The sequence below is a fragment of the Gossypium hirsutum genome, chromosome D01 (genome assembly GCF_007990345.1).
Source record: "Gossypium hirsutum isolate 1008001.06 chromosome D01, Gossypium_hirsutum_v2.1, whole genome shotgun sequence".
NCBI classification, from domain to species: domain Eukaryota; kingdom Viridiplantae; phylum Streptophyta; class Magnoliopsida; order Malvales; family Malvaceae; genus Gossypium; species Gossypium hirsutum.
The window spans coordinates 11,853,844-11,864,334 of NC_053437.1; the positions used below are offsets into that span (position 1 = coordinate 11,853,844).

Here is a 10,491-nt window from a genome sequence, read left to right on the forward strand (position 1 = left end):
TCTAATTCGATTTCCATGATTTATGGTGATTTTTCAAAGTTAACCTACTGCTGCTGTCCAAAACTGTTTTAGTGTAAAATATTGATTACTAAGTTTATAACACTCTTATTTTCTTTCTCTACACTATTTCTCATCACTTTCTCTTATTTTCTCTTCACTAACATACCAAGAACATAAAACCTTATATAATAAAACTCTACATTAACATCAATTTCATACCTTTTCAATAATATCAAACTCAAAAATATATTGAAATCTTGATGTTCTTACCTTACTCAATTGATTTCAATCTTTAACTTAATTTTCTCTCTCCTCTAGCTTCTATTTCTTGAATCTAACTTGATATTCTAGCTCCCCATAGTCTCCTTGTTATCTTTCTCTCTTGATGGATATGGAAATTCTTTTGATTTCTAAGTGAAAATGGTGAATTTTTTATAAAAGGACCAAATTGTAAAGAAAAGAAAGTTTCTTTCTTTCTTTCCTCTTCATACGTTGGTTGCATGGGGAAGAAGATGATAATTCCTCATCTTTCCTTTCATATATATACTAAATAGAATAATAATAAATTAATAAAATATCATTTAAAAATCATATTTATTTAATTAATTAATCTAAAATATCACCAACATCATCATTGCCTTCTAGATTTCTCTCTCTTCTAATTGACCATTTTGCCCTTCATAATCTTTTAAAATTCCATCATTGAGTCACACTTAATTTGGTAAAATTACGATTTAGTCCCTCATAATTCTTATCTTATTCAATTTGGTCCTAATTCATCCATTTTTCTTAGTTTCTAGATCATTCCACCCTTAAAATATTTACACCTTTGGTCCTTCAACTTTTCATATTTACACTTTAATCCCTCAAATTTTGAGTATTTACTCTTGGGCAATTATACTTTTCTCACTTTTGCAATTTAATCCTTCCTTGCATTAATATGTCATAATATACTTCTCAATGTTGACATAACTCAAAATTTCCCTTCTTTTTTTTAACTTTATTTCCTTATTTTACTATACCAAGGATAATATCTTACTGTAGAAAATTTCAAAATATTACATTTGTGGTCCCGAAACCACTGTTTCGACTAGGCCCAAATTCGGGCTATTACAAAATGAATTAAAGTTGTTACAAATGGAATAAATTGTTAAAAATGTCAATGTAAGATTGTGTGAGGAAGAGTTAGTATTGAGATTATCACTTATATTCCGATGTATCGACACACTTTTGGAAATATAAGAATATCAACTCAAGATAATATTTGAAATTCAAACCTAAAAACTAGAATCTCACATTATTTTCGTAAATGTTATATTCTTTGAACTAAAAGCACACTAAGTAACTTTAGATCCCGATAATCCTATTACTAGGGTATTCCTACATCTAGTGAATCAAATGACACATTTATATTATTTTCACATGTTTGAAACTTCATATTATTTTCAAAGTTTTTAGAATTGGATGGGTGGTCAAACTGATCAGATCACTCGTTCTCGATCTGGCGATTTGTTTAGGCTAATTGAATAAATTATTTAAAAAATCACAAATATTACAAAAAATCAGTTCAATCAATTTTTTAACCTAATTCAACAAGTTTACAAGAAAACTGGTCCAACCTCTTTATTCCTAATCGGTATCTCAACTGATACCAAATTCAACCAATCCGGTACTGAAAACAATGATTATTTTCATATCATGTTAGTATTCTTATTATGTACTATAAATTAATTTTGTTATAACGATTAAATTTAGAGAAAATTTGATCTTACTTATTTAGTGGTGCACAACTTTTGCACACTTACAATGTTATGAATCTAGATACGTTTTTACAGATGGATAATTGATCTTATACAATTTTTATGTATTTGTATGATGTTGAAATTATTGTTAATTACTTTAAAAAATTTATATTATATCCGATTTATCTCATATTTCATATCTATTATATAATAATTTAAATTTATCTCCATGTAAAATAATTGACTCTTTGCATTGTACATATTTTTTCGATGAAATGCATTCACATTCACATCTTTCCCCTTCTATCACTCAAAGCAGTGCAGTGCCACGTTTTGGCCAAAAAATAGCCACAAAAAACGACAAAAACACCAACAGTCAACTGATAGAAACTTGGGATTTGGATCTTCTTACAAATTCCAAAAGCTTCTGCTATCCTAATTCTTCTCCACCGATTTGCTTCCAAGAACACGTTCTCCAAGGTATGTCTCTACTAATATCTCATTCTCCTGCTGCTTCTTTGTTTGTATTGGTTCTCAGCTTTTATCATACATAATTTGCATGAAAAACATGACCTTTAAACATAGATCTCATAGATCTTGGCCAGTCCACAGTGTTTCACATTGAACTCAATGCGGATAATTCTCTCAAGTTTCAATTTCGGTTCTTCTAGTTACTTAATTGGAATCATCTTTGTTTCTGGTTGTATAAGAGTGAAATTCCAGATTCGGTGTAAGAACATGGAAACAAAAACTACAAAGAGATCACACGATAATCTGCAAATCAAAGATTCTCTTCTCCCTTGACTCCCCTTTGCTTAGTTTAAAGTTATTGTTTTGGCTATTGCAGGGTTTCTGGTAGTGATCTATGTCTGCTGAATCTTCCTAATGGCCTGCAACGATGAAAACGAGCCTTTGCTATCAGGACTAGCGACTCCAAGAACTCAAAAGACTAATGGGGATAGACCTAAGAAGAGAAGGTTTCGACGAGTTAGGAGTGCTCCTTTTGCAGATTTTGTTCCTACTGATGGTAATAGAGAAGCTGCACTTCCACGTTCCGGGTCCATTTTCGGGAGACTTAATCCGAGTCTTAAGAAGGTAGCTCTATTTTTGACGTTATACATGGGTTTAGGCACCATTTGCTTTTATACAACCAGGACCCAAATCAAAGGGGACAAAACAAATGGAATTCTTGATGCTCTTTATTTTTGTGTTGTTACAATGACCACTGTTGGATATGGAGACCTTGTTCCTAACAGCGACCTCGCAAAACTACTAGCCTGTGCCTTTGTCTTCACGGGAATGGCTCTGGTCGGACTTGTACTGACCAAAGCTGCTGACTACTTGGCGGAGAAGCAAGAAATATTGCTGGTTAAAGCTTTACACATGAATCAAAAAGTTGGTGAACTTCAAGTTCTTAAGGAGATTGAAACTAATAGGGTGAAATACAAGTTTTATACAACACTAATCATTCTTGTTGTGCTTATATTAACCGGGACCATCTTCCTATATGAAGTTGAGAATTTAGGCCTAGTCGATTCGTTCTACTGCGTTTGTTCTACCATTACAACCTTGGGATATGGAGATAAAAGCTTCTCAACCGAAGGAGGTCGTATTTTTGCTGTGTTTTGGATATTAGCTAGCACTATCTGCTTGGCTCAGTGTTTTCTCTATGTTGCTGAGGTAAATACAGAGAACAGACAAAGAGCACTGGTGAAATGGGTTCTTAGTCGAAGAACAACAAATGTAGATTTGGAGGCTGCTGATATTGATGATGATGGAGTTGTTGGGTATGTATTTGCAGATTATTAACTCAGATTCTGTGATCTGATCTCCTGTTTGCAAATTCTCATTTCCTAATGCTTTCTTTTTGCAGAGCTGCTGAGTTTGTTCTATTCAAACTTAAAGAAATGGGGAAGATTTGCCAACAAGATATCTCAGTTATCATGGAGGAATTCGAGAATCTAGATGTTGACCAGTCCGGAACCTTGTCTGTATCTGATATATCTGAAGCTCAATCTGTTGAAACTAGGATGCCATAGAGACACTACATAGAATGAAATGTTACTATTAGCCAACAACAACTATTAGGAGGAAGTAGGCGAATGATCTTAATCTTACGACTATTATCTAAACCTGTAATACCAACTTTTAATCATTTATAGATCACTATTTTGAGTTATTGAAGTTGGTTTTTAATCATTTATAGATCACTATTTTGAGTTATTGAAGTTGGTTGTTGCGTAAATCAAAAGCTTGCTATTTAAACAAGAGACTAATCTATACAAGTTCTCAAACTTTTAAGGCAAGCAGTTTCATGCTCTGAAATGTGTATGATAAGCTATGTTTCAATTATTCAACTTCAATAACACAGCTCAAGCAATTGTGATCGAGAATAAACCTTTTTCTGTGTGTATTTTAAGTCTGAAGAGTTACCTCTGATCAGCATATTTACGGCTAAAATCCTCTGCAGAAACATAAATTTGTAGATTAATTTCACTCACCTTTTATATATGTAGACTTGGGTTACACTCATCAAATGTACAACATTTACTGTATAGTTTTGTTTAAAGGGGAAAACAAAAAATTTAACGAACAATTGAAATTTCCCATTTTGGATGTGCATATGAAATTTCCCATAAACTAAGCACATAAATAAAAGAAGGGAAAACAAACAAAAAGTATTTATATCCATGCAACAGCAAACGACATCAGCTTGGGTCTTCCAGGAACTTTCCAGTGTATTTGAGAACCAAATTCCCTCTACATATAAGCACTTTTATATTGACTTGCAAACTTACTTCCCTCTGGTAAGTCTCTTCTTTCCCTACTTCCCTTGAACATTCCGAGGTCTTCATTTCGAGCTTGTTAGTGATGAACCTAAGCTTAATACCAGATTAGTTTCAATAGCTAAATGTTATGTTTACTAATAATTTTCTATGTGATTTCATTATAACAATGAAATTTTATGTTGCAATGCTTCTTGCAGGTAGTAGTCTTCATGCTGGATCACTTCTACTCAATCATTTCGATGACTTCCAATGACGAAAAGGCTCCCAAGAAAAGAAGCATTCAGGGCTGCAAAGCTACTTTGGTAGCCGCAAAATGTGCCCCTCCAGATGCCCTCCGGGCCGGTTTCCCTGATCTTAAGCGGCTTGGCACGTACTTTGGTATCTACTTGGGTGTTGGAACTGTAATCTTTTACGCATTGAAGAATGACATCAGAGGCCATAAAACAATCGATTTCATTGATTCACTTTACTTATGTGTGGTGACAATGACCACAGTTGGTTACGGAGACCTTGTCCCTCACTCTTACAATGCACAACTAGTATGCATTTTTTTCATAACCGTAGGGATGTGTCTGTTCGGAATAGCAGTGAAAATCGCTGCAAAGTACTTGGTTGTGAAACAACAAATGGTGATGGTCAATGCCCTTCGCATGTCACGAAAAATGGGTCCGGTGGAAGCCCTTAAAGAGATTGAAAGCGTCAAAATAGACTACAATAAGCTCAAGATCTCCTTGATCGCTATGGCGGGGCATTATGTCATTGGGATCTTTGTTCTACTCACCGTCGAAGGAATGGACTTCACCGATGCCATCTACTGTGCATTTACAACCATGACAACCACAGGCTTCGGAGACGAGACCTTCCAAGAACCATTCGGTCGTATGTTTGCTGTATTTTGGATTTCGACCGGAACTTCCTGTGTAGGCCAGCTATTTCTCTACATTGCAGAGATATACACCGATATCGAAACAAAGAAACTGGCGAAACAGGTAATTAGCAACAACATTATAGCCAAGACAGACCTGGAGGCAGCTGATGATATTAAGGATGGCAAGGTTTATGGGTAAGATTTACTTAATTGCTGAAAGAATTCCCCATAAAATCACTTCAATAACACAAGTAACATTTGCTTATTAATTTATTTTTGACAGGGCTGCTGATATGATCTTATATAAGCTAAAAGAAAAAGGAAAGATCAAACAAGATGATATTTCAGTTGCCATGAAGGATCTGAATGATGTGATCAAGGACGTTGATGTTGATGATGTAACTCCACCAAAATCAGCTCAAGAGAAGTGATTATAATGGCATCAAAGACAAGACAATACTGTATTAGTGGTATTTGGAATAACGTTCTCAAGTAATTTGATTGAATAATAAATATAATGATGGATTTATACTATAATCCAATACAGCCAAGCCAAAAGTTGAATGATTGAATGAGTTAAAAGAAAAGGGACACATATATCTATACAGTGGGTCCCAATAACTTTGAATTTTCTGGTGGTCTCAACAACCGGGGAGGGGACCATATTGCTCCCCAGTTAACCCCATAAACAAACCTTCCATATTTGGCCCAACGATAGGGAACATAATAAGAACGATAGAGCTAGGTCGTATAATATAATCGTCCCGGACCCACGTGACAGCATCAACGTCCCAAATTAAACGTTATGGAATATTAGGGTAAACTTAAATGGTGTATTTTACTATATGCTGTAGTGCTGCAATAATGGAAGTCCTTGCTTGCCATTTGCCAAGAGAATCTAGCACATGGTTTTTGTTAAAGAGTCATTACCCTAATGCTAAACAGTAGATGAGTTCTGATTTAGGTTCTCCTTTAACACTTAAATCGCATAAGTTCAAATCTGTTCATATTAAACTAAAAAAAAAAACAAGTTACAGCAACTAGCAATTAGTTTATTATTATTTTCCTCCCAAACTTTACAGTTCGCAGGATAGGAAATAAAAGAAAAGGGAAAAGGGGTGAAGTTACAGCAGAGAGAGAGAGAGAGAGAGAGAGAGAGAGAGAGTTAGAGATTACAGTAAAGGCTTGAAAGTTCTACTCAGGCTTGTAACTGGTGTCAACAGCTAGTTGGGGTTGGCCAGCAACGTAGTCAAGGAGGACTTCACCGGCCTTATCTGCCGGATCGGAGTCAGACGCGGCGGTATGAGCAGACGTTTTCCCAAAGAAGATGACAGCAACTAGGAAGAGGGCAGTGGAAAGCAAAAGAGGCCAAAAGTAGGCTAAAATGGTGAGAAAAGAAGGTGCAAAAATGATGAGGGCTGAAAGGGTAAGCGAAAGAGTGAGTATTACGATTATGGGGTACTTCAACTTTAGCAGCTTTTCCGTGATCTCCATGATCTGAAAGATATGGAAGAATATAAAAGGATAATAAAAGGGGCTTTTTTTGCTGTTGTTTTCAGGGGGAGAGGAGGAAGTGGTGAGTGGTGCCTCAAGTGATAGATTCTCTCAAGCGGAAAAATAGTGTTTTCCTTTTCAGAGGGAGGAGAATGTGTTTAGTGTAAAACTTTGGGCTTATTAAGGAAGTTATATGAAAACTTATTTAATACGATGGTATTTTTTTATTATTTATATTAAGGTAAATTACACTAAGTAGTGACTCAATTATTTTTATTTTTGTCACCTAATTATGTAAAATTACAAAATAATTATCTAACTATTTAATTTTGTCTTTTTTAGTTAACTGGAGCTTTTAAAATTGGCATAACAACAACTTTAACCCTCAATATTTATACATTGTGTTAACTTAGTCTTAATTCTAAGAAAATGAATAGTTGAATGTTCATTTTGTAACTTTAAAAGCTGCCATTGTTAGCCACTAGTGACTAAAAAAGAGAAAATTGAATAATTGGGTGTCTATTTTATAATTTTTCATAGTTGAGTGATCAAAAAAAATACTAATAATTGGGTGACTACTAATGTTGTTTACCCATTTGTTAAAATAAGTTTAGGAGAATGTTATTTTTTTTAAAGGCTTAATGGTATTATAAGCCCTCAAACTTTTTCAAAAAAATCAATTAAACCTTTAAACTTTTTGCATCTCATTTGAGCTCCTAAACTAACAAAGTTGACCAAATAGGACCTTTGATTGCCATTGACGGTTAGTATTTAATGACAACGCAAATGCAACTATTAATTGATGCCATGTTAGCACATTTATTAACGTGGCAGTGCTACGTCATTGTCAAATGCTAATGTGGTAATGCAATGTTATCATTGAGTGTTGATGTGGTAATGCCACATCACCATCAATTAAAAAATAAAAATTATTTTAAAAATAAGTACACAACGAATCTAAAAAAATTGTTGTCCAAATACATTATGAAATTATAAAAAAATTTAAAAATTGAAGTTTATAAAAATTATTATTAAAATTTAATTAAAAATCATAAAGTTTACAAAAGATCATTATTTTTATATTTTAAATAAAAAATAACATCAACAACTTATATCATAAAATCAATATTAATAATTTTTTTGTTATATTTTTGTAACACCCGTTACCCGAGACCATCGCCAGAATCGAGTACGAGATGTCATCTAACTTAACTTGCCAATTCGGAGCATAAAAATTTGCTTTTAAAATTAAATTCACTGTTCACAACAAAACTGTCCACCTGCGCGACTGTCACTAATTTAATTATATTTTGAGTTACGAAACTCAAAATTTAAATCCGTAAATTTTCTCTGAAACTAGGCACATATACCTTCTTATCATAAAAGTTTTAGAATTTTTGGTTTAGCAAATTAGTACAGTTTATTCATTAAAGTCTCCCCTGTTTCACTACTTGACAGTTCTGACCTCTTGGCACTAAAAATCAATTATCTCATTGTAAAAAATTCATATAAGGTTATCATTTATTTCTTTTGAAAATAGACTCACTAAGGAATCTAGAAATATAAATTATGACCTATAATTATTTTTTTTCAATTTATAATGATTTTCTGAAGTCAGAACAGGAGACTTTAAAAACCATTCTGACCCTGTCACACTAAAATTCAAATATCTCAAAATATAAAATTCCTTTGCCTACACCGTTTCTTTTATGTAAAAATAGACTTGATAAGATTTAATTATATATATCATTCACTCTCTAATTTCATTTCTACTATTTATGGTGAATTTTCACATTCACGTCACTGCTGCTGTCAAAGAAACTGCTTCTTTGTATTAACTACCATTTACCATATATAACACCCAAACATAATCTTTACTAACCATTTTAATAGCTAATCTTAGCCATATCATATGAACATACTCAAAATGATTAAGACTCTATATATGCCATAGTTTTAAACATTCTGAAAAACACATAATACCGAGATGGTTATGATAGTGTGATACGAGCTCCGACGATCCCCAATTCGAGCAAGCTCAAATCACTATAAAACAGAGGAAAGGAGAAAATGTGTAAGCTACAAATAGCTTAGTAAGTTACATGTAAACAATAAGTACTCATTTAATAACTAACACTTTTAACATATAACTAATCAAAACATTTCTTAGCAATTTTAATCACTTACACATGCACAATCTTACCAATTCACTTGCATATACATTTTCACACTTAACATTTATCACATATGCTCAATTATTTCAATTGTATCTGCATACACACTTCATTTCATATTCACTTTAACTCATTATTAATCCCGTTGAACACTCTGAATATACACAGATACGTAGAGATTTAGCACATAAGTGCCACACTGCACCCGAGACTCACTGTAACACTATAACACTGATCTCTAGTGACATGTCACTTGTATCCACTTCTATTCCTAAGTTCAACCGGGAATTTACACTTAACACTTTATTTTCAACACTTTATCACTTGAATAATTCATGAATAATTTTCCTTCCACATTGAATATTAATTCACATATCAAATATAATTCACAATTTATAAAAATATAACTATTATTTACACGTAACTTACCTCAGATACAAAACGACTATTTTTGTAACTTAGTCGATAACCTTCTTTTTTCCTCGACCGCTTCCACTATTCCTTCTTTCTTGATCTATATTAACACAATTTAATACATTTTATCAACATTCCATTCAAATACAATTCATACACAACATTTTGGTAAATTTACATTTTTCCCCATAACTTTTCAAAAATGACACTTTTGTCCCAAAACTCGTAAAAATAAAATTCACTAAATTCTTAAATTTCAAACTTCACTAAATCATATTTCATGCTCATAACAGCCCTCAATTTCACTAAATCACAACTTTATGCACACTTTACCATCTTTCACAATTTAGCCATTTTTCAACATTTTCATCAAATTTCATCAAGTAAAACTTGTAATTAACACTTCAAACATTCATTATCTAACATCACTAATCAATTTACAATTATATCATGAATGGGTCAATTTTTAAACTTTAATTTCATTTAAATTAAATGGTAGAAACATGAAATTCAAGCTTCAATAAGCATAAAAATACGAAAATAATTAAAAACGGGGTAAGAAATCACTTACAATTGAGCTTGGAAAAATCAAGAACCCTAGCTATGGTGACATGAATTTTTTTGGCAGCAAACGTTTGATTTTGAAGAAGATGGACACTTATTTTCACTTTATTTTGTCTTTTATTCAATTTGGACAAAAATACCCTTAACCCATTACTTAGATATTTTTCTAGAATTATCCTTTTGTGTCCATATCACTAATTTATGGTCTAATTGCCACATAAACACTTCCAATTTCATGCAATAATTCAATTAAGTCATTTAATCATTAATTAGACACACTTTGCATTTTTCTCAATTTAGTCCTAAAAATTCAAATAGGCACTAAATCATTAAAAATTCCTATCCATATTTTCACACAATATTTCAATCAATTGGAAATTAATAAAACTTTATAAAATTAAACTATTTCACTTCGAATTTGTGGTTACGAAACCACTATTCCGATT

General features: G+C 32.6%; 2 protein-coding genes across 4 annotated transcripts; both read left to right on the forward strand.

Moving 5' to 3' along the window:
* Positions 1-2,014: 2,014 nt before the first annotated feature.
* Positions 2,015-3,921, forward strand: LOC107922155 (two-pore potassium channel 1). The gene is made up of 3 exons (XM_016852036.2): positions 2,015-2,222; positions 2,590-3,529; positions 3,616-3,921. Exons 2-3 carry the CDS (start codon positions 2,628-2,630, stop codon positions 3,779-3,781), a joined length of 1,068 nt encoding a protein of 355 aa, XP_016707525.1. The 5' UTR covers positions 2,015-2,222; positions 2,590-2,627; the 3' UTR covers positions 3,782-3,921.
* A 496-nt stretch (positions 3,922-4,417) lies between these two features.
* On the forward strand, positions 4,418-5,933 carry LOC107922154 (two-pore potassium channel 1). Of its 3 annotated transcripts, none has more exons than XM_016852033.2 (3): positions 4,418-4,549; positions 4,729-5,594; positions 5,683-5,933. In XM_016852033.2, exons 1-3 carry the CDS (start codon positions 4,433-4,435, stop codon positions 5,828-5,830), a joined length of 1,131 nt encoding a protein of 376 aa, XP_016707522.1. In that variant the 5' UTR covers positions 4,418-4,432; the 3' UTR covers positions 5,831-5,933. The 3 variants fall into 3 exon arrangements, with proteins under 3 accessions (XP_016707522.1, XP_016707524.1, XP_040942978.1); XM_016852035.2 differs by having other exon boundaries at positions 4,539-4,606; XM_041087044.1 differs by having other exon boundaries at positions 4,545-4,589.
* The last annotated feature ends 4,558 nt before the right edge of the window (positions 5,934-10,491 follow it).

Coding starts and splice junctions, on each gene's coding strand:
- LOC107922155 (XM_016852036.2), top strand. CDS start 2,628: ATGGCCTGCAACGATGAAAACGAGCCTTTGCTATCAGGACTAGCGACT. Junction 3,530..3,615: donor GATGATGATGGAGTTGTTGG/GTATGTATTTGC, acceptor TTCTTTTTGCAG/AGCTGCTGAGTTTGTTCTAT.
- LOC107922154 (XM_016852033.2), top strand. CDS start 4,433: ATGCAACAGCAAACGACATCAGCTTGGGTCTTCCAGGAACTTTCCAGT. Junction 4,550..4,728: donor TGCAAACTTACTTCCCTCTG/GTAAGTCTCTTC, acceptor TGCTTCTTGCAG/GTAGTAGTCTTCATGCTGGA. Junction 5,595..5,682: donor AAGGATGGCAAGGTTTATGG/GTAAGATTTACT, acceptor TATTTTTGACAG/GGCTGCTGATATGATCTTAT.